Source organism: Mus caroli, unplaced genomic scaffold, assembly GCF_978045245.1.
Source record: "Mus caroli unplaced genomic scaffold, Mus_caroli_1 scaffold_13, whole genome shotgun sequence".
NCBI classification, from domain to species: domain Eukaryota; kingdom Metazoa; phylum Chordata; class Mammalia; order Rodentia; family Muridae; genus Mus; species Mus caroli.
Window position 1 is genome coordinate 2,113,553 of NW_028227268.1, and position 21,210 is coordinate 2,134,762.

General features: G+C 50.1%; 1 protein-coding gene across 1 annotated transcript in view; it reads right to left on the minus strand.

Moving 5' to 3' along the window:
- The window catches only part of Rptor (regulatory associated protein of MTOR complex 1), a 303,680-nt gene that overhangs the window by 2,376 nt on the left and 280,094 nt on the right, over nt 1-21,210 (minus strand). The window contains exons 25-33 of the mRNA XM_021175441.3: nt 12,423-12,528; nt 10,339-10,453; nt 8,943-9,067; nt 6,394-6,498; nt 4,762-4,868; nt 3,034-3,161; nt 2,409-2,495; nt 1,398-1,514; nt 868-997 (exon numbers count right to left, since the gene is read on the minus strand). Coding sequence (XP_021031100.1) covers nt 868-997; nt 1,398-1,514; nt 2,409-2,495; nt 3,034-3,161; nt 4,762-4,868; nt 6,394-6,498; nt 8,943-9,067; nt 10,339-10,453; nt 12,423-12,528 — 1,020 coding nt within the window. The remainder of the gene's footprint in view (nt 1-867; nt 998-1,397; nt 1,515-2,408; nt 2,496-3,033; nt 3,162-4,761; nt 4,869-6,393; nt 6,499-8,942; nt 9,068-10,338; nt 10,454-12,422; nt 12,529-21,210) is intronic.

The window sequence follows — 21,210 nt, forward strand, 5'->3', positions numbered from 1 at the left end:
ACACACGTGCTCATGACACATTTCTATTGCTCCCCAAACCAGAGAACACTAGCTGTTGTGTTATCTATTTTACCTGAGCATTAAGAACTGGTCTTGGGGGCTGGTGAGATGGCTCAGTGGGTAAGAGCACCCGACTGCTCTTCCGAAGGTCCAGAGTTCAAATCCCAGCAACCACATGGTGGCTCACAACCCCATCTGTAACGAGATCTGGCGCCCTCTTCTGGAGTGTCTGAAGACAGCTACAGTGTACTTACATATAATAAATAAATAAATCTTTAAAAAAAAAAAAAAAGCTTTCGGATTCTACTAACTCTTTAAAAAAAAAAAAAAAAAGCCGGGCGGTGGTGGCGCACGCCTTTAATCCCAGCACTTGGGAGGCAGAGGCAGGCGGATCTCTGAGTTCAAGGCCAGCCTGGTCTACAAAGTGAGTTCCAGGACAGCCAGGGCTATACAGAGAAACCCTGTCTCGAAAAAAAAGAACTGGTCTTGGTTTCTAGGGGGGCAGGGCAGTGCTTTCCTGGACACCCCAGGCCTAGCAGATCTTAGTTCTTTATATTCTTTTCTTTTCAAGAATTATTTATTTATTATATGTAAGTACACTGTAGCTGTCTTCAGACACTGCAGAAGAGGGAGTCAGATCTCATTACGGATGGTTGTGAGCCACCATGTGGTTGCTGGGAATTGAACTCAGGACCTCTGGAAGAGCAGTCAGTGTTCTTAACCACTGAGCCATCTCTCCAGCCCAGTTCTTTATATTCTTAGAGTAAGGGAGGAGGAGGAGGCCAGGCTTGCCGGGTTACTTTTCTCTTTGCTGCACCCCACCAACCCTTCTGCCCTTCCCAGAAACCCAGGAGTGAAGGTACAGACCCAGTGTGGGTGGAAAGCCAGGCAGCTGATGGCCCCAACTCGCTGGCCCATGAAGCCATCATAGTATTTGATGTTGTTGATCAGTTCTCCATTTCCGTTGTAGATGGCTGTGAACTGGTTCATGGAGCCACTGTGGCAGGGAGGGAAAGACGGTCAGGATATTAGTTTCTGTCTCCCGGTGGTGCAAGAGAAAGACAGTCCAAGGGGCAGGCTGAGAGTTATAGCAAGTGGGGCCACAGGCTAGGAGGTCCATCTCGGTGTCACCCTGAGGCAGGAAGTGGCTGCGCATCTGTTACTGTCACGAAGAACCAGGCCTGTCCCCAGAGATGCCAGGGGGCAGGTCTTTGTTCTCAAAGCTGGATAAGGCAGGGGAGACATCTTTTGCTTTTATTTCATGGTAGTACAGTTACACCCTCTAAACTGTTCTTTCAAAGGTCCTGTGGAGGACAGAGACAAAGGCTGTGCACTCTGAAAGGGCCTTCTGCTTAGAAACAGGGGGCTGCATGGAGGGAGGCAGGCAGGGTACCTACCAGGCGATCAGGTTTGCCTGGGGGTGGATGTCCAGGGCTGTCAGCCCCTTCACAATCTGCATTACATTCACAGACTCGGGCATCCGAGGGTCGAAGAAGCGCACATCTCCATTGACACTGTGAGAAAGGACCAGGGTGATGCTTGCTGGTGGCAACCTTAGGGATACTATCTGGAGCCCTGAGAGGGAGGGACCTGGCTCTGAAGGATGGCATAACTGGCCATGAGAAGTTTCAATGCCCACTTGCACATGCTGGTAAGCCCAAAGCCATGTAGACTCCCAGGACCCCTCCAAGTCAGGTGGAGCCCAGATCCCCACATCGTACCACCCCACTGGTCTTGGCAGCCAGGGTTCCCATCAAGCTGGCCCTCTGAAGCCAGGAAAGGCTAGGATTGACTAAAGGGGATAACATGCTCACACAAAGGGGGACACAGCAGGGTCAGAGAAAAGATTACAAGAAAGGCCAGGAACAGAGTTCTCAGAGGCAGAAGATGGCTGGGGGGTCCCACGGGGGCCAGGTCGCCTCGCCTATGCTTATAGCCTTCTGCTTCAATGTCCACTCCAAGAATTATGCTTTGCTTTATGCCACAGACAAGGGGGGAAGGACATCTCTCTGAAGAAGTGGTGGCTTTGTGACAGTGAATTATGCTTTGCTGTCTCTTTAACAGCAGATAAAGATACGCTGCTTTCAGCACAGTATTTACTGAGCAGCACAGGCTGGCTGGCACCGAGGTGGCCTGCTAGGGATGTGCCACCCACCTGGTGCATTCTGCTTTGCTGCTCCTGTGAGGGACATGCCTATCTGTGCATCTCCTCCTTCAGCCCAGCCCACCTGCCACCTCCACCCCCCAACACTTGCTCTGCCCTCTGACCTTTCAGGCCAGTCACAGGGCAGTCAGTTACTGCCCTGAAATGCCAACAGTCCCTAGCTATTTAAACACCAAGGACATATTTAAATGGAGGAAGAATAATGTTTTCACAGCAAATGTCTCATGCATATTTTGCTCCTTACCTCACACTCACGATGTGGCCCTCAGGGTGCTTCTGCAGGTAGGCTTTTACCACCCATGCTGTGTGCTCTCGGTAAGTCATGACCCGGCTAAGGAGGAAGGTGTAGTCAGGACTGGCCCAGCCCAGTTCCTCACCCCCACTGCTCTGCAGGAGGGAACTGTAGGTAGGGCTAGGAGGAGTGGGCTGAACTGGAGCTGGCAGCCCTGCCCTTGGGTGGAGCCTCAAGAGGACACCCAGAAGGAGGAGGCACTAGCGAGGCTGTCCTAGGCCACCCCCTCATTTCTCTCTCCTCTGTTTACCCAGTTAGGGTCTTGAAGCCTGGGTGCCATTTTGAGATGAGGAAGACCTGGTCCTGCCTTAGTTGGCAGTTTAGTGAGAAGGTCACTGTTTCTGTCTGTGGGGTCAACTTGAAGCAGCCAGACAGTGAAAGGTGAAGGTTGACCCCACTGAGCCTTCTCTCTAGCCCAGGATGCCATCTTCTTGTCTGGTATCAGAGGTCCACTGTGCACTGCTGAAGACACTTCATGCTCACGGAGCAATCTGGACTTATTACTGGCAGTGGGGTGGCCTCTGCCATCTGGAAGGTGCTTGAATAGTGCTAAGGAGAGGGGAGATGTGACAGTTACCATTCACTGAGTGCCATCCTCCTGTCGTAGACACGGATCGAGCCATCACCCAGGCCAGCCACAATGAGCGAACGGTGCGAATCACAAGACAGACTTGTCACACAGCTGTCAGCCCCCGTGGGGATGTCCTAAGCCCAAAGAGAGAGCAGTGAGGAGCCTCGAGCTGGCTGCAGTGTGTTCTGTGGAGATATCCTCTTCTCTCTCAGGCTGAGAAACTGGTCTCCACCTGCAAGGCTCTCACAGGCCAGAGGAACTGGGCCAAGGGTAGTGCAGGGCTCGCAGGGTGCCAATCATGCCCTGATCTGCAATCTGCGTGAGTTTCTGCCCTGAGCCTGGGCCTACCAGGCAGGTGGAGCAGAGCCTGAGCCTGGGCCTGGGCACAGCCTGGAAGGCAACTGTGGGGATGCCTGGTGCTCAGTGCCAATTAAACTTCCCAGCAATCTCTCCCTTTCCTGAAAAGAAAGGCGAAGCACATTTTGGCAGGGAGGGAGCCTCGTTAGCTCTCTCCTCAAACCCCTAATTAGCCAGGGAAGAGCTGAGGGAAGGCTTCTCTGCTCCCCACGGTGGCCATAAATACTGCAGAAGGGCAAGGGGTGATGAATGGAAACAAGAAGGAATGGGAGCTGAAAATGGGCCTCAGAGGGAAAAATGCTTTCTAATCAGATGGGGTGAGCCTGAGAGGAACCCGTGGGCTGGGGAGGGCTGTGAGTCGGGGGGGGGGGGGTTGTGACGGAGCCCCACTCCTGCCTTTGCAGCTGACATGATGACACCCAAGGAGGCCCTGTACCTGCAGGAGCCCCACAGGGTCCCTGGCAGCACCCTCAGGAGTAGGAACAATCCGGCTCTCTCTCCCCACAGGGACAGGGACCCTGACAGCCAGGGCTTAACTGTGGTGGTAGCATGGGGCTTGAGGATACATGGAAGCTTCCAGCGGGGGCCTTGACAGCTCTTGTCACTCCTGCCCCAACCCTTCTACCCCTCTGTTCTGTGACATAGCCATGATTTGTCAGGCAGGGCAGGTTGGGGAGTGCCTAGTATATGTTCTGTGTGTCTTTGGGCACCAGGAAGACAGATATCCCTCAGCTATCTGTGTGTTGTTCTTACAGTATCTGTGATTTCTGCCTTGGACCTGAAGGAGGTAGGTGCAATTGGACTCTGACAAGGAAGCCCAAGTATCTGAAGCAAAACCAATACAATCTATTAAAATGGAAAATTTGAAGCTGGACTGGTCTACAAGGTTAAGATTATGTCTCAAAAACAACAAACAATCTTGAAAATAAAACATGGTTTAAGTAAGGGGCTGAATTCCAGCTCAGGGGCAGCGTGGGGAGGTGCTTAGCATACACAGGGCCCTGTCTTCTATGTGCAGCATCACAGGGTAAGAAGAGAGACGCAGATGTCAAACAGTTAACGGTTCTCATGTAAGATACTTCATCCTACGGGTTTCTGATATTCCCTAATCTACATAGAGAAAACAATATTTGGAAAAAACTTGGGTTAGCATAACCTTAATTATTGCTGTAATGTAGGGTCAAAGTGCCACAATCAGTGTGTACCCAGGAATAATTAGCTTTTCACCTGGCAGCAAGATGCCCCCCCTGTGCCTCCCCACACAGATAATGGACGGCAGCCGCTGACTCATGAGGATGGGGTCTATTAGGTGAGTGGGAGCATGCAGTTGGAGGCGTGATGAAGCGTGGGGTCTCTGTAGGGGCCTGGAGTGGTTACCTGCACCTTTGTCTCCCGGTCAGTATCCCAGATTCTGACAATGCGCACGTCCCCTGAGCTCATGAGAAGGCCAGTTTCTTGTTCCCAGTCTACCACCATCCCAGCTCCTGGGGAAACAGTGGCGTCACTATGTCAAACAATGGCTCAGGTGAGATAGGGCTGTACTGGGCATCCCCTCACTCATGTACGGCTGGGTTACTTCAACAATGCTCCAATGAGCTCTGTGCTCTCCCAGAACCTTATACACTCCACCCACCCATGACAGTGAATCACAGGACAACAGGGTCTTGGAATCTCTGTCCACCAAAAACATCCTCTGTAACTCTGAGACATAAAGAGCAGGTCACCTTTCAGTGGCCTCTGGCCACGTCAGACCACCAAGGTCCTAGTTCTCTTCGACAAAGCGGGGGTTCTGTATAGGTCACGGCCCGCCTGGATGCTCTAACACAGTGTAAGATGCTGAAGAGAGAGTGTCCTGAGTACCCAGACGGAGATGAGCAGGTAAGCACAACAGAACCAAGCTCTTGGCTAGGTGCAACAGCATGTGCTATCATCCCAGCTACTGGGGCAGGAAGATGGCCAGTGGGCAACTTGGCTCAGCTCTCAGGAATTCTCAAAAGGCCATTCTGTTCACATGGGCGTGTACCTCCATCAGAGCCAAGAGTCTGTAAAGCAAGCTCTGTACACAAGGCACACTTGCAGTGGCTGGCAACAAGACACTAATGCTCCGTTGTCCTCTGTGTTACCTATGGGGGTACATTCGGAAGCCATGGGGCAGGAGCTGGTCTGTGTGCACACACGGGCTTTCCTCATCCCTGGTCCTCAGTTATGCAGGAGGCATGTACCCAGTGTGACTGAGGGCCAGGCACGGGGGCAGTTCCCGAGCATTCCTGGAAAAGCTGACACTATGTGTGGACCCTTGGGGCTCCACTCACTCCTCACTTCAGTCGCCCTGACTTCCACAAGGAAGCCACAAGCCACTTAGGTTTCTCTCCTCATAGCTCTGGTGGTCATGGGTCCCTCCGGCCCAGACAGGTGTTGAGTGTGGCAAGACTCCACTACCCACAGCAGATCACTACTCAGTGGTCCTGGGAAAGAACACAGCTGGCAAAGAGGGAGGACGCCATGCCATCCTGCTCGCACTAGCCAGCAGAGTCAGCCTGCTGGCACTAGCCAGCAGAAGCGCTTTTCCAAGCCACATCTAACCACCTACAGTGCTGCTCGTGACTTGGCCAAACCGAGAGCACAGCATGGCAGAGCACTGGGATCCTTGAGGGTTACCTATTCTTTTTTTTTTTTTTTTTTTTTTTTTTGGTTTTTCGAGACAGGGTTTCTCTGTGTAGCCCTGGCTGTCCTGGAACTCACTTTGTAGACCAGGCTGGCCTCGAACTCAGAAATCCGCCTGCCTCTGCCTCCCAAGTGCTGGGATTAAAGGCGTGCGCCACCACCGCCCGGCGGAGGGTTACCTATTCTTATGGTTCCTAAGGAGATCACTGGGTAATCGATTTTGGGACCTCAGAATTGAATAGGTGTCCTGGAGGCATCAGACTCTTCACACAGTTCTGGGAGCCTTCTTCTGAGGAGCCAAGACCCAGTTCATGCTGTCAGCAGCGTGTAGAGAGCCCAACCCACCTCGTGTTGTCGGAAGCATGTCTGAGAGCCCTTGCCACGCAGTCACCATCTCTGGATTCTTTTCCAAATCAGCAAAATTCTTCCAGACCCTGATGGCACCATCATCTAGGAAAGGAGAAAGCAATACAACCCATGGTTGCGCCCCACCCTATCTCCACAGCACAGCTGCAGTGTTCTCAATGCCTAGTCCTGCTATTCTGACATGAGCAACCAGTAAAAGATAGCTGTAAAGGGAGATGGGGCCACGGTAGACCCCACACTGGACTTGATGGCAGGGAAGCAGGGTGAGAGCTGGAAACCCTTCCCCATCCTTCCCGAGGGACCAGGCTCTCAGTGTTTTCCAGAGGAGAAAGCTTTGCAGCCTTCATCCTTACCCACACTGCCGCTGGTCCTCTGTGTACCCAGCTAGACCTAAGGCTGGAGAGGACAGATGCTGGGATCTCCTGACCAAAACACATGAGAGAGACCTCATCTGTCTTGCTTTCAGGGGCCCTTCCCTCGCTTTTCCCTTGAGAGGATGACCTTCGCCACTCTGATGGCTTTCCCTTCCTTCTCTTTCTTCCTCTCCTCTCCACTTGGGACTTTTAATTTGACCCTGAACTCTCTTCTAGTCTTAGCTGTGCCTTGAGGGTCCCTAACCCCACTGTGCATAGGTCATTCTTGGATAGCACTGATGCTGTGGGTTCTGAGGTGGCATTGCTAGATAGTGTCTTTTATGGCAATATGTCTTCACTTAAAAAGGAAATGGGAGGGGCTGGAGAGATGCCTCAGAGGTTAAGAGCACTGACTGCTCTTCCAGAGGTCCTGAGTTCAATTCCCAGCAACCATATGGTGGCTCACAACCATTTATAGTGGGATCAGATGCCCTCTTATGGTGTGTCTGAAAACAACTACAATGTACTCACATGAGCTAAATAAATCTTAAAAAAAAAAAAAAAAGGAAATGTGACAAACACTAAAACAAACAAGGAAGCAAGATGGAGGCAGCCCCATCAAGTGTCACCAGAATATGCAGACATTGAACTGAGCACGAGGGTGTAACCATCAACTCCCTGGGGAGCAGGCAGCTCCCAACAATCAGAAGCAGACACTAGGTAGTCTGCAAGGACAAGTGGAGCCTCTGAAAAGCCATAAAGACCCAGACTCCAGGCAGCTCGGCAGATGCTGGTCTCCAATGCACCTAACACGTGTGAGCCGTGTACTCTAGCAACAAGTGACCCTTCCAGTGACCACATATCCCACCAGGGTCTTCTGTGTCTGGCCTGGTTCTGTGACCCTGGTGACTGCTGAGTGTCTGCTACACTGGCTGACCTGGATAAGCACAACTAAGGTTGTTAAGCCAGCCTCCATCACTCCCAAAGAGCATCACTCTCAGAGCATCTGCAGGAGAGCCAGCATCACTCACTGTCCTTCCCTCACCAGTAGATGTGGGCGTGGCAGCTCGCTGTGTACTGGGCTGTTGGACTTGAGAGCCACTTGGGCCACCTCTAGCTACTATATCACTTAGGGATGGACTGTCAGGTTGTTGGATTAATTCGCTGCAAGTTGTTTCCCCTTTTAAGTGTGAACAATAAACCATGTATTCATAAATCATGCTCAAGACACCAATGGTCTCAGTGGCTTAGATGCCAAGTCCAGGCCCAGGATGAGGACGGTGGGCTCAGGACACCTCCATCAGCATCATGGTCATCTTTCTACCTGTCATCAATGGGAGGTCATCAGTGCTGGTGTGATCTTATTTTTGCAGTTTTTGTGGTGCTAGGGACACAGCATGGGGCTCTGTGATGCCAGGCAAGCAGACTATCACCAAACCATCCCGACCCAGGAATCGTGTCTTAGAGTGCTAGACAACAGTAGCCGGCGATGCAGCTCAGTTAGAAGAGAGCTCACTGTGCAAGCGTGAAGACCTGGGTTCAGTTCATAGCACTGTATAGCATGGGGGTAAAGTAACAACTGTAATTCTAGATTTTGGAAGACAGAGACAATGATGATCAGGAGTTCAAGGTCATCTTTAGCTATACAGTAAGCTTGAAGCTGGGCTGGGCTACAAGAGACCTTGTCTTAAACAAAGGCATACAACACAAAACAACAACAAAAAATAAACCAACTGCAACCTAGGAAAAACATCTTGTTCAAAACAAGCATGATATTAAGACATTTCAGGTGAAAAATCAAAACAAGAACTCTGAATGAGAGCCATTCCTACCTCAGAAATGCTTCTCACCCACCTTCAGAAGAAGGAAGCTGGCCTGCAAAAGATGGCTGGACCTGGTGTGGGAGCCATGGAGGAGGGGAGCTGATGACACCAGAGGTTGGGACAGCATGGGCCCTGGAGGACATTATGACCTATAACGTCCTCCCTTGCTTTCATGTGGGTCTGGAACTCCCATGGGTCCTCATGAAGGTTAGGGGAGCAGAGGCTGACAGTATTTCTAGTCATGGAAGGGCTAGGGATGCTTGATGAGAAAATGGTCCCAGAGCGCTGACCAATGTGTTCCTGCCTTTCCCCTCACACACGTCCAGGCCTGGGCTACAGCAGTGCTACTCACCTGTGGCTGTCAGCAGCAAGGAACAGTCCTGACCATTCAGGTACTCCATGGCAGTGACCCTGGTGTACCGAGGGTTGCCATTGTGGAAATAGTCCAGCTTCTCTCCTTTCTCCCAGTCCCAAAAACTTGAAGGAATAAGAGTGAAGACAGAAAGACAGTCACTAGGGAAACATGACCCAGACCCCAACAAGGGCACAGCCGCATGCCGTATGTGGCTGCCATCAGAGCAGAGCAGAAACTGGCCAGTGTGAGTGGGGAGCCTTGTGTAGTGCAGGTGGGGGGGACACAGTATGGTCACTGAGGAAGACTATGATGCAGCAGTCCATCTCTGGTACCTGAGATGACAGCAAGTCCTATACCCAAGTACCCTGACAGCTCAACAGTGTGGGAGAGCCTTACAAGAGAACATTACCAGGCCCTGAAAAGGAGGAAATGCTGAAGATGCTACAGTATGAGCAAACCATGAAGGAAAAGTGAAAGAAGCCAGTTACCAATGGACAAATATCACAAGGTTCCACTCAGGAGGTCCCTAGAGGCATCGTGTTCAGACACAAAAAGGATGGGGCTGAAGGCACCCGAGGGAACGGGTTAGTGTCCACTGGGCAGCTTTGGTAGGGAGAGGAGAACACCCTAGAGGTGGGTGTGGGTTGACCTTCATAGGATCCATATGCACTGACAGCACATGGTTAAGATGGCCAGTTTCCTGTTACACACAGTTTACGACTTAACAAGGCAGTGTGTAAATCCTGAATACACGAAATGGGCAGATTCTTCAGTGGACCAGGTCAGCACCCAGTACAAATTATACTCTATTCTCTCCAGATGGCACAGTGCTTAAGAGCAATGGATGCTCTTTCAGAGGACCTGGATTCTATTCCCTGCAACCACTTGGTGGTTCAAGTTACTTGGCAATTATAGTCGGAGTCTGTAACTCTGACTCTAGGAGTTCTGACATCTTCACACAGACACATGCAAGCAAAACACCAAGGCACATAAAGTAAAAGAGCAAAAACACAAAACCAAATCAAACCAAACCAAACAAAACCTCCATTCTCTCTTAGGGATTCTCTGTCATCCACTTGCTTCTGCAGAACAGGCAAGGAGCAAACTGGGTTCCCAGTCTGTTCTCTTTTGTTTTCTTTTCTTTCTTTTTTTTTCGAGACAGGGTTTCTCTGTGTAGCCCTGGCTGCCCCTGAAACTCACTCTGTAGACCAGGCTGGCCTCGAACTCAGAAATCTGCCTGCCTCTGCCTCCTGAGTGCTGGGATTAAAGGCGTGCGCCACCCACGCCCAACCCAGCCTACTCTTTCCTAAGGAAGACCGGGTGAGTCCAGAATGAGGTGGACCTCAAGTGCACTGGGGAGAGAAGACAGCAGGTGAGCCAGAGCCATGCCTACCAGATGCTGTCCTTGTCGGCGACAGCTATACATGGTGTAAAGGGATGGAATTTGACCACAGAAGGAACGCCGGGGTTCCTGTTCAGAAAGATCTGATCGTCCAGTCTGGTGATGCCTGTAAGAGAAAATTGGGACCAGGCTTTCATTTGCAGCAACACCGATACTGTCTTTAGGAGAGCTGAAGGAGGGGACAGCTGGGATCCAAGAGAAGGCTGAAAGCACACACTGATGGGAAGGGGTAGCTTTAGCTGCATCCGCAGCTCTAGGGTCTATGCCTTTGTTTGGCTTTGTCTTACAGCTCCTGGCAGAACTAGACACTGACATGCCTTTGATCAATACTGAGTATACTGTAAGTAGCACTATTCAGAGTAGAGGAATTTTATTGAGTCTAAAGAGAGTGCTAAGAACTTTAGGATGAAGGAGGGTGTGGCTACTACCACTCAAGACCCAGGTGGAATTCCAGGTTTTTCAGTCTGGGAAGCAGCTAGACAAAAATCACAGGGGTGAAGGTCACGGCAAGGGACAAGGTTTTTTCACTAGGCTCACACATTAGCTGAATATACATTCTCTTGGCTTTGCAAGAGTGTGGTAAGAGCCAGAAAGGATGCAGCTAAGGATGAAGAGTCCAGGCAGCTGTAGACATGGTGTGGTGGGCAGTGAAGTCCACTCAGAACACACAGCTTAAAAGGCAAAGTACCAGGGAGGAATGATAGCACCTCTGCCGTGGCCCCAGATGCCTTTACTTACTGAGCCATCTTCTGGCCCCTGACTCTGTACTCTGAGCACTGTGTGCCTCAGTTTGAACAGAAGAGTCAGTGTCGCCTCTGCAGCTGCCCAAGACTCCTAGCCATGGTACTATGTGGGTTAGATCCATTTTCCGAACTCGTGTCAGGAAACTAACCTACCCTGGCTGCCCTGGCCTGCAGTCCCGGGAGCCTAAGGAAACACTGTCTGGGAGAGTGCAGTGAACAGGGTGCTCTGAGAGGGTCTGTGCTACCTAGGGGAGCGACACGGGTGCTGGGGACAGGAGGCATGACGACAGTCAACAGCAAGCAGTTTCCTGCAGAGTAATGACTGTCAGGGACCCGAGAGACACAGACGGGGTTGTGCAGCAAATGCAGGCACTCAACGAGGCAGGCTGGGCTGAAGCTGGCATGGCCCTCTGTCTCAGTGGGATAAACACTCTGTCTTCTGAGGCCTCAGCCTTAATCCAACAAGTAATTGGTCGTTATTTTCTAAGTTTCAGAGGACAGGGAAGGATGGTCAGAACTCTGACTTGTGCTACTGGGGAGAAGGCCAAAGACTTACCACACTGACCCTCAGCCACAGCCACCTCTGTGAGAAAAACTACTTGGCTGGAGATGTGAAGTGGCCTCCGCCTGTCACTCGCATGCAGTCACAGCTGTGGGACTGCAGCATGGGTTGTGGGGGAGCCTCACTCTGTACTCCTCGAGAGAGGAGATGAAGACCCTGGGTGTAAGGTGAGGTAGTCTGGCCCTCATTCCTGCTGTGCTTGACATGGCCCTGTTCCCTGCATGTCCTTCAGGCCTGGGGGACACACACAATGCAAGCTGCTGGCAGAAGCTTGCTCTTGAGCCCCCACAGCAGCACACATACTGTCCTTGGCTGATCACTAACATGTCCCCATGAGACTAGAAGCAAAAACAGGCAAGGATGCAAATGTGGCATGCTTTCAGATCTGGGAAGGGCTTGGTGAGGGTGTGGCTGTCACCGTTTGGAAGAATGGAACCAGTGGTCATTGCAAGGGCAGGGTGGAGACAGGCTGGACAAAGCTAGGGAAAGGACGTCCCAGGTGGCTACGAGATGCGGGTTACCAGGGTCTGGAAAGAGCTTGCACTTTTCTGGAAATTCCAAAAAACAGGAGTGATGCTTCTCAGAAGGTCACAGCTCCTTGAGGAGGAGCCCTCCCCCTGAGGCAGTTCCCTCTTCCCGTTCCAGCTGCCTCTACCAGTCAGTGCACTGGCCTCCAGGAGCAGCACACACAGTGCTTGGGGGCTGCAGGGGACTCCAGTCCTGAATGGATGTGGCAGAGGCTGCTGCCCTGGGAGACGAGGTGCACTTACCCTTCTGGATGACCTGCTGAGCCTGCTTCCTGACTCGAGTGTTCCTCAGGAACCGCCACTCACGCTCCTTGCGGATCTGACTCTCTAGGTCATGCTCCTCGGGGATCTTGAAGGACAGAAAACACGGACGGGATCAGGCTTGGCAGCGAGGAGACAATCACTTACATGTAAGCTGGGCACAGTGATGGCGGCATGTCCACATGAACCCAGCACTGGGGGATCTGAGGTAGGTTCTAGGCCAGCCTGGGCTACATAGAGAACTCTGTCTCAGAAACACAAGCCAACAATCAGACGCCATTACTCTCTGAGTGTGGGTGGTTTGGGTCCTCTAGTCTTTTCCCTGGCTGAAGCCAGCTAACAGGATAAGGTGGGCCTGTCAGGGAGGGGTCCTGAGATTCCCAAACAAGGGAGATGCTTCTGGCCATGCAGAGACAGTGGTGCTGGCTTTGGCTGAGCTTGCTCGTGAACATAGGTGTATTGGTGTATTTCCTTCTCTTCCCCAAAGTGGGTAAATCTTACTCACTGGTTCTTAAATACCGAATCAATCAATGAACAAACAGGAGCTCCCCCCCTCCCCCCCGAGTCCTGACTGAGATATGGATAGAGGACCTCCTGGCTCAGCTGGCGACAGTGTTTTACAGAGGCTTCCTAAGGGACACAGCACCAGTCCGAGGACCTCAGACGGGACTGTATTTCTTTCTCAGGGTTTTATTGCTAGTCACCCTTCTTTTTTGTGTCAAAAATGGCACAGAACCACACCCAAACCACAAAACTAGGGGCCAGAGGAGCAAGTCCAGTCTGGACACAGGGGAGATGGCCCTGCTTCCCTGTGGGTGGCTATCAGTTTAGAAAATGTCCCACAGCAGCAAATGTGGGCTCAGAAGCACAAGTTTTATTTCATGATAACGCAGAGCTTATTGAAAAGGAATGACAATGACCAATGAGGTGAGCAATAGGGAGAAGCAGCTTCTGACAGACCCGAGCATGGCGAGAGAAAGAGAGAGAGAGAGAGGGGGGGGGGCTTTCGTGAGACCCAGCTTCTATGGAGCACATCAGAAGCAGAGGTCTAAAAGGCGTTTATAGCAGGCAGATGACCCTGGTGCTGCTCTCTGAAGCTCTGCACTGAGCCACTGCTGCACATGTGGGAGACTCCAGCCCAGGCTCCAAAGACAACAAAACAGAGACAGTCAAGGCCTGAGGAGATAGTGGGGGAGGCACAGGCATATAGAAACCTGGAGAGTGTCAGACAGTCTGGCACTTGAGCTGTCACTGGTGACAGAACCCTGGCTCTGGACTCTGTCTCACAGAGTGAGGGGTGAGGGTGCGGTTGTGTCTTTACCCAGCATGTAGAGGTGAGTATTCTCTTGCAGAGCTGCTATACTTGTGATAGACAGCACTGGAACCAGGCTCACAGATGAACAGGCAGCAGAAAGTACAGAGGAAGACCCACTAAGGGAGGCAGGGAGTTCACTGTGAGAAGGCACAGGCATGGCATCACTGGGGGTGACCAGCTCTCGGGATGGAGGGGCTAGATGAGTCTGTACAACAGCTCAGACCCCCTAGCCCCATTTTCTCTTTCCACCCATTTCTATCTGGTCTGAGAAATAGTGCCTTTTAGTAAATAAGCATCCAGGCCTGGCTTCTGAGCTCCTTCTGAGCTCCTAGAGAGATGTGGGCTGTTTAACCACGTCAGACGATTAGGATACTACAGGACAATCCTGTACCTCTTGCTTTTTAGAAAGACCAATTACAGCTGAAGCCTCTAGTGGAGGCACAGGCAGCTGAGAGGGAGCGGAAAACTGAGGCCCAGACCTTTTCTGGTCACAAAGACCTTGGGGGCTCTGTCTTACTTTTGGTGCCTTGGGAAGGCATGGTATGTCAAGGAATGTGACTATCAAGATTGAAAAAAGGCTTGGGAAAAGACAAAATTGGGGAGGACCTCAAGGGAGGGGCCAACACTGGCCATTTGGGCTAAGGACAGGTGATCTGCTCTTCTTCTCACAGACTGTCATTACCCCCATCCTTTCTCCAGGTGGCAGCCAGGTGGGCAATGGTCTCTGCAGCACCAATCAGAGAGTTCAAGCCTACAGTGTGTACATCTGTGCCCTTTGCACGATCATTAGGGATGACTTGAGCACTAATGGAGAAAGTGGCCTCTGTCTACAGTCATGCTGATTTGACTGACATACAGCCAGTTCACCCTCTTTAGGTATGGTTTTGGGATTAGGCAGATGTTTAGTCATAACTGTTAGCAATTTGGATAGAGCAGTCTGGCAAACACCGGCCTGCTTTCTGAGCCTGGGCTTGTGCCTGTTCTGAGGAGCTCATCTACAGGTCATAAAGAACCTTCCACTCAGCACAGTGTGATGATGGCCCTTCTCACTCTGTGAAGACAGACTTCCATGTGCAGGCTCTCCGAGTATATGTCACATCTCCTCTACCCTTACTGAGCGCAGCTTGGCTGTTCAGAGGCTCCTGTCCTTCGCCAGCACTGGCGACTGACAAGTTTCAGATCCATCATTTGAAGCAGGGGTGGTGACCTCTCACGGACCTGACAGATGCTGCTGAGCATCTGTGTGCTCACCTGCCAGCTACATTTTTCTTACGAAGCATGTGTGCAAGTCCTCTGTTTATTTGAGACAAGGTCTCACTGTGTAGTCCAGGCTGCCCTGAACTCTGGAATCTTCCTACCTGATTCCTGAGTACTGGGATTATAGTCATGTACCACCAGGTCTGCATATTTTCATTTCTTTAGACAGGGTCTCACCATGTAACTCTGGCTGGCCTGAAGCTCATGGAGATCTGACTGCCTCTGCTCTCATGGTGCTGGGATCAAGGGAGTGCACCAGCACACTTGATTAACTTCATTTTCTTAACGAAAAGCAACTCCTCCTCCTCCTCCAAGATTTATTTTATTTATGTGAGCACACTGTAGCTGTCTTTGGACACACCAGAAGAGGGCATCAAATCCCATTACAGATGGTAGTGAGCCACCATGTGGTTGCTAGGAATTGAACTCAGGATCTTTGGAAGAGCAGTCAGTGCTCTTAACTGCTACAGTGTGCTCACAGACATAAAATAAATCTTGGAGGAGGAGGAGTTTTCATTAAGAAAATGAAGTTAATCAAGTGTGCTGGTGCACTCCCTTGATCCCAGCACCATGAGAGCAGAGGCAGTCAGATCTCCATGAGCTTCATGCCAGCCTCCACCCCTTACCTCCCCCATTTTTATTATTTTTTTTAAACATTTATTTTAGTGTATGAGTGTATATATATATATATATACACACTCATATATATGTGTATATGTATATATATGTGTATATGTATATACACACACACACACACACACATATATATATATATATATATATATATACACTCATATATATGTGCCACGGTGCACATGTGGAAGTCAGAGGACACCTTGCAAGAGTTGGTTCTCTCTTCTCATCACGTAGGACTGAACTCAGGTCATCTGGCTTGGTAGCCTTTATTCATAGAACAAGGGTGTGCTGGCTAGGTTTTTTTTTTTTTTTGGTTTTTCGAGACAGGGTTTCTCTGTATAGCCCTGGCTGTCCTGGAACTCACTCTGTAGACCAGGCTTTGTTTTTTTTTTTGTTTTGTTTTGTTTTGTTTTTTGTTTTTTCGAGACAGGGTTTCTCTGTGTAGCCCTGGCTGTCTTGGAACTCACTTTGTAGATCAGGCTGGCCTTGAACTCAGAAATCCGCCTGCCTCTGCCTCCCGAGTGCTGGGATCAAAGGCGTGCGCCACCAGGCCCGGCTCAAAACACATTTTTTTTTTTCTGTTTTTTTTTTTTTTTTTTCCAAGACAGGGTTTCTCTGTGTAGCCCTGGCTGTCCTGGAACTCACTCTGTAGACCAGGCTGGCCTCGGCTGGCTAGTTTTATGTCAACTTGATAGAAGCTAGCGTCATCTGAGAGGAGATACCTCAATTGAGAAAAATAACTAAAAAAAACAAAAACAAAAACAAAAAACCAAAACCAAACCAGATTGGGCTGTAGGCAAGCCTGTAGGTTATTTTCTTTTTTTGGTTTTTCGAGACAGGGTTTTTCTGTGTAGCCCTGGCTGTCCTGGAACTCACTCTGTAAACCAGGCTGGCCTTGAACTCAGAAATCCTCCTGCCTCTGCCTCCCGAGTGCTGGGATTAAATGTGTGTGCCACCACGCCCGGCTTGTAGGTCATTTTCTTAATTAGTGATTGATGGGAAGGCCCCGCCCACTGTGTGTGGTGGCATCCCCAGGATGGTGGTCTTGTGGTCTATAAGAAGGCAGGCCGAGTGAAGCAGCACACCAGCTCCTGACTCCAGGTTCCTGCCCTGTGCGAGTTCCTGTTCTGACTTCCTTTGATGGTGAACTGGGATGTCTAAGTGTAAGTTGAATAAACCCTTTCCACTCCAAGTTGCATTGGTGCTGTTTCATAGCAGCACTAAAAACCTAAACTAAGACACAGGGTTTGTGTATCCCAGCCTGGGTTCAAACATACTGTGTAGCTGAGGATGGTCACGTGAGCTGTTCTCTTGCATGGCTTATGCGTTTGTACCTTATTAAAGGCTCTATCTCACTCAAAATGATATAGTTTGGGGTTTCACAGGTAGGGCTACAAATCACTCTGCTGCTTGTTGATAAGGTGTGAGCGGGGATCAAGGCTATGTCTTTGAAATGTCTCTGCTGATTGGGCTGTTTCAGACCTTTGCTGAAAAAATCAATGGAACCTACCTGCCTGTGTAGCTCCATCTCTGGGTCCTCTGTTTCACCCTCCTGATCTGTGTGTCTGTCCGTGCTCCAGCTCCACACAGATCCTGATTACTGACTTGGACATCCTGAAATAGGATGGTGTGAGCCCTGGAGCTCTGTTGTTGCAACTCTATTGCTTTTCTCCCCATTTCATGCTGGTCAGTTTGTTGTGCCAAACAGTGTTCCTGGGACTTGGATGGGGCTGAACTGGTTTAAGTGTCCACTAGGGAGGTGTCCCCTAGGGAGGCCCAGCCCCTGCTGCCACTGAGCATTCCCACCTGTGAACATGGCCTCTCCCATTTATTTTACAGTAGCAGAATTTCCAGGATTTTTTTTTTTTTTTTTGGTTTTTCGAGACAGGGTTTCTCTGTATAGCCCTGTCTGTCCTGGAACTCACTTTTTAGACCAGGCTGGCCTCGAACTCAGAAATCCACCTGCCTCTGCCTCCCGAGTGCTGGGATTAAAGGCGTGCGCCACCATGCCTGGCGTGGATTTTTTTTTTTTTTTATACCAAAGCATTTCTTGCAAATGCCACTGATGTAACACTTCAATTTCTAGCTGCTCTTTACAGGGATGCAGGTGGCTCTGTAGCACACCTGTGTCCGTCAAGCCTACTCAACTCAACTTGCTTTAGCAGAGGGTGTCCTTCACAAGGGAAATGAGGCTCGTTTCTATCTCTAGTTTGCTGAGTTTGTCATGAATGGCTGTGGGGCTGTCAGGCATCTGTCTTCTTCATTCTCCTGTTCTCACTTAGGAGGCTGACTTTAATGCTGAGTGACTTATGGATGGGGTGGTCCACGTGCTTTGCCTCCTTAATACTGTGTGAAGGACTTGGGGTCCACTGGATAGCAGTCTGTTCTCTGATGACACATGGTTTTGGTATCAAAGTGGTGCTGCCTTTACACAGCATACTGAAGAGTCCACACCTCTATTTCTGTACCACACTCAATCCTTCTTCTTTAAAGCTTTGTCAGAAATGCCAATTGTGTCAGTCAGACTCCAGCTGCTGAGACCAAACCCTGACACGCACAGCATGACAGAAGAGGTGAGCCCAGGAATACTGCTCATGGCTGTCTTCTGGCACTTGGGAGGCTAAGGCTGGTGAATGCTACAAATTTGAGGGCAGCTGGAGCTACATACTGAGTTCCAGGCCAGCCCAGACTGCACATGAATGGTTTATTTTGGCCCACATTGTCAGAGGTTTTGGCCCATGGTCATCTGGCTTCATCCATTGCTCCTGAGCTGTGTCGAGGCAGGGCATCATGGCAGGAAGCATGTGGTAGAACAGTGCTTCTCACATCGAGGTGGAAGAAGAGGCTGGAGATGGTGCCTCTCCACCTGGTTCCTAGAGTGTGCCTCCCAGAACTCACAAGGTTTTACCAACTCCCAATTAGTGCCACTAGCTGGAAACTAAGGCTCCCAGGGCATGAGCCTTTGGAGACGATACAATGCTAGCACTATCAAATGGTAACAACTAGGGAAACTAGCAGTCATGTTTGATAATGTAATATTTTAAACTACAAAGTTTTGTGAGTGATTGGAGGAGATGAAGGGTCTTTCTTTAAACAGCCAAGAGGACTGGAGTCAGGGTAAAGGGCCCGTCTCTGAGTTGTGTCTATGGTCGCAGTGGGGATGGTAGGCATGCTTTGCTACCCATCTCCCCTCATGTCCAGATCACACAGCCTTAATTAGCACCAACATGGAAGTTTGAAATCAGAAGTGTAAGCCTTCTTGCTTTTTTATTCTTTTATGTCTTGTCTTCTGTTCTTTACATTTCCATAGGGATCCAGCATCAAACATGCCAGTTTTCAAAGAGAAAGAGCTGGAAATCTACAGATCTTTTTCAGGAACACCACCACCACCTTAACAGCAGGTCTTCTGATCCACTGACATGTGATCTTGTTGTCTTTTGAGCAGGGTCTCACTAAGTAGATCGGGCTGGCCTTGAACTCACAGAGATCTACCTGTCTCTGCCTCCCTGTGCTGAGATTAAAGGTGTGTTTCACCACAGCCTAGTAACATTCTATTTAAATTGTGTGTATGTGTATTATATGAGCACACTGTCGCTGTCTTCAGACACACCAGAAGAGGGCATCAGATCCCATTACAGATGGTGTGAGCCACCATGTGGTTACTGGGAATTGAGCTCAGGACCTCTGGAAGACCAGTCGGTGCTCTTAACCGCTGAGCCATCTCTCCAGCCTCTCAGTTCTCTTTCTATCATGAGGTTTTGGGGCTCAAAGTCAGGCTGTCAGGTTAGTGGTGAGCACTCTTATACACTGAGCCACCTCACTGGGCCCTTCCTTACTTTCCAATTTGGTTGAAATTCCTCTTTATGCACACTCTCCACTTTTTTTCCATTAGTCTCAGTATTTTAATTCATTTTTCATGATAAGGTCTTAGTCTGTAGCCAGGAGATCTTGGAATTAATCACATGGCCAAGGCTGGCCTCAAACTCATGACAATACTCTCTGTCTGCCTCCCAATTGCTGGGATCTACAGTATGAGCCATGTGTCTTGTTGTGTGGTTTTTGTCTACTCAGTTATTCACACTCCATCTCTGTTAGCTCCAACATCTGGGCTGCCTCAGACCTGAGTACTGTTATGACTGGCTCTGTCTCTTGACAGTGCCTACCTGACAATTTTGGACTTTTTATAGTTTTTAAATGAATCCCACATTTAATGTGCAGAATGGCAGAGAGCAAGGCAAACAGCTTGGTCTCTTATGGCTGATGTGTGGAGCTGAGCTGGGCTCACTTTATGCCCTCCTGTTGGTACCTCAGGGCTTCTGTGTCTTTCCTCCTCTGGTCAGAGGTCAGCTGCTGAGCCTCCTGCTGGGGCCAGCTGACCTGTTGGTGATCAGGAAGATCTCTGCTGCCGGGCGTGGTGGCACATGCCTTTAATCCCAGCACTGGGGAGGCAGAGGCAGGGGAATCTCTGAGTTGGAGGCCAAGCCTGGTCTACAACGTGAGTTTCAGGACAGTCAGGGCTACACAGAGAAACCCTGTCTTGAAAAACCAAAAAAAAAAAAAAAAAAAGGAGGAAGATCTCTGTTGCAGAGCTGTAAGCAGGGCCTGTGTCTCAGGCTCTAAGGGTGGACTGTGTGGTGACTGTTCCCTCTCCTTTATGAGTCTGGATCAGTGACGTTTCTGGCTCTGGGAAGGAGTGTCTCTCACTCTTGAGTTGGGCGGTTCTTCCAGTGTCTGGAGATAGCAGCACCTGCTCCCTTTCCACGGTGAGCTTGTGAGGTGTGTCCTTGAGAAAGAGTGTGTGTGTTGCTCCTCTCTGCCAAGCTCCTATCTCTGATATTGGTCTTCTTACTATGTCTTACAGGCCATGTCACATACACACACACAGGCAGTGCAGAGCAGCTGTATAGAGAGGTCCTGAGGGTGGGTCCTCTCCACTCAGTCTCTGGAGACCCATGGTTACATAAAGGAGTTCTCCCTGATGCGTTCAACCCTGTCTGACAGAGGTGCCTTCCTGTCCTTTCAGCCCTCCCGCTGCAGAGTCAAGAGCAGTCAGGACTCCATCCTATGCCACACTCACTCACTTCTGGGGTGCAGTGATGCCTTTCCAGCTTTACACAGCAGGACAACAGAATCAGCCTAGGGCTTCCTGCTTCTACACAGACTCAGAACTCATGCGTGAGGTACAAGAGTGGCCTTGCAGCACCTTGAGCAAATGTAGCAAAATCAAGCTGAAGCTGTGTGTATTATGGTGAGTTCATTTAGCCTCACAATTCCCATTTTCTGACTTAATAATGTGCTCGGAGCCAGATTCATGGATGTGCATAATTATCCAAGGGCAGGGGCTGCACAGCAAGTGCCTTAAGCCTTGGGTTGAGGAGCAGGGCTGTGCTCCGACATGCTGGGACTTTCTGTTCATGGTGTCCAGAGAGAACACAGACTCTTTAATGTCTGTATGGTGCCACCCAGTCTATGGATGTGGCATTTTAAATGAATGTTCTTAATTAATGTTCTGTTTTGGTTTGCAATTCTTAAGTATTATAAACAGTGTTACATGACACACCT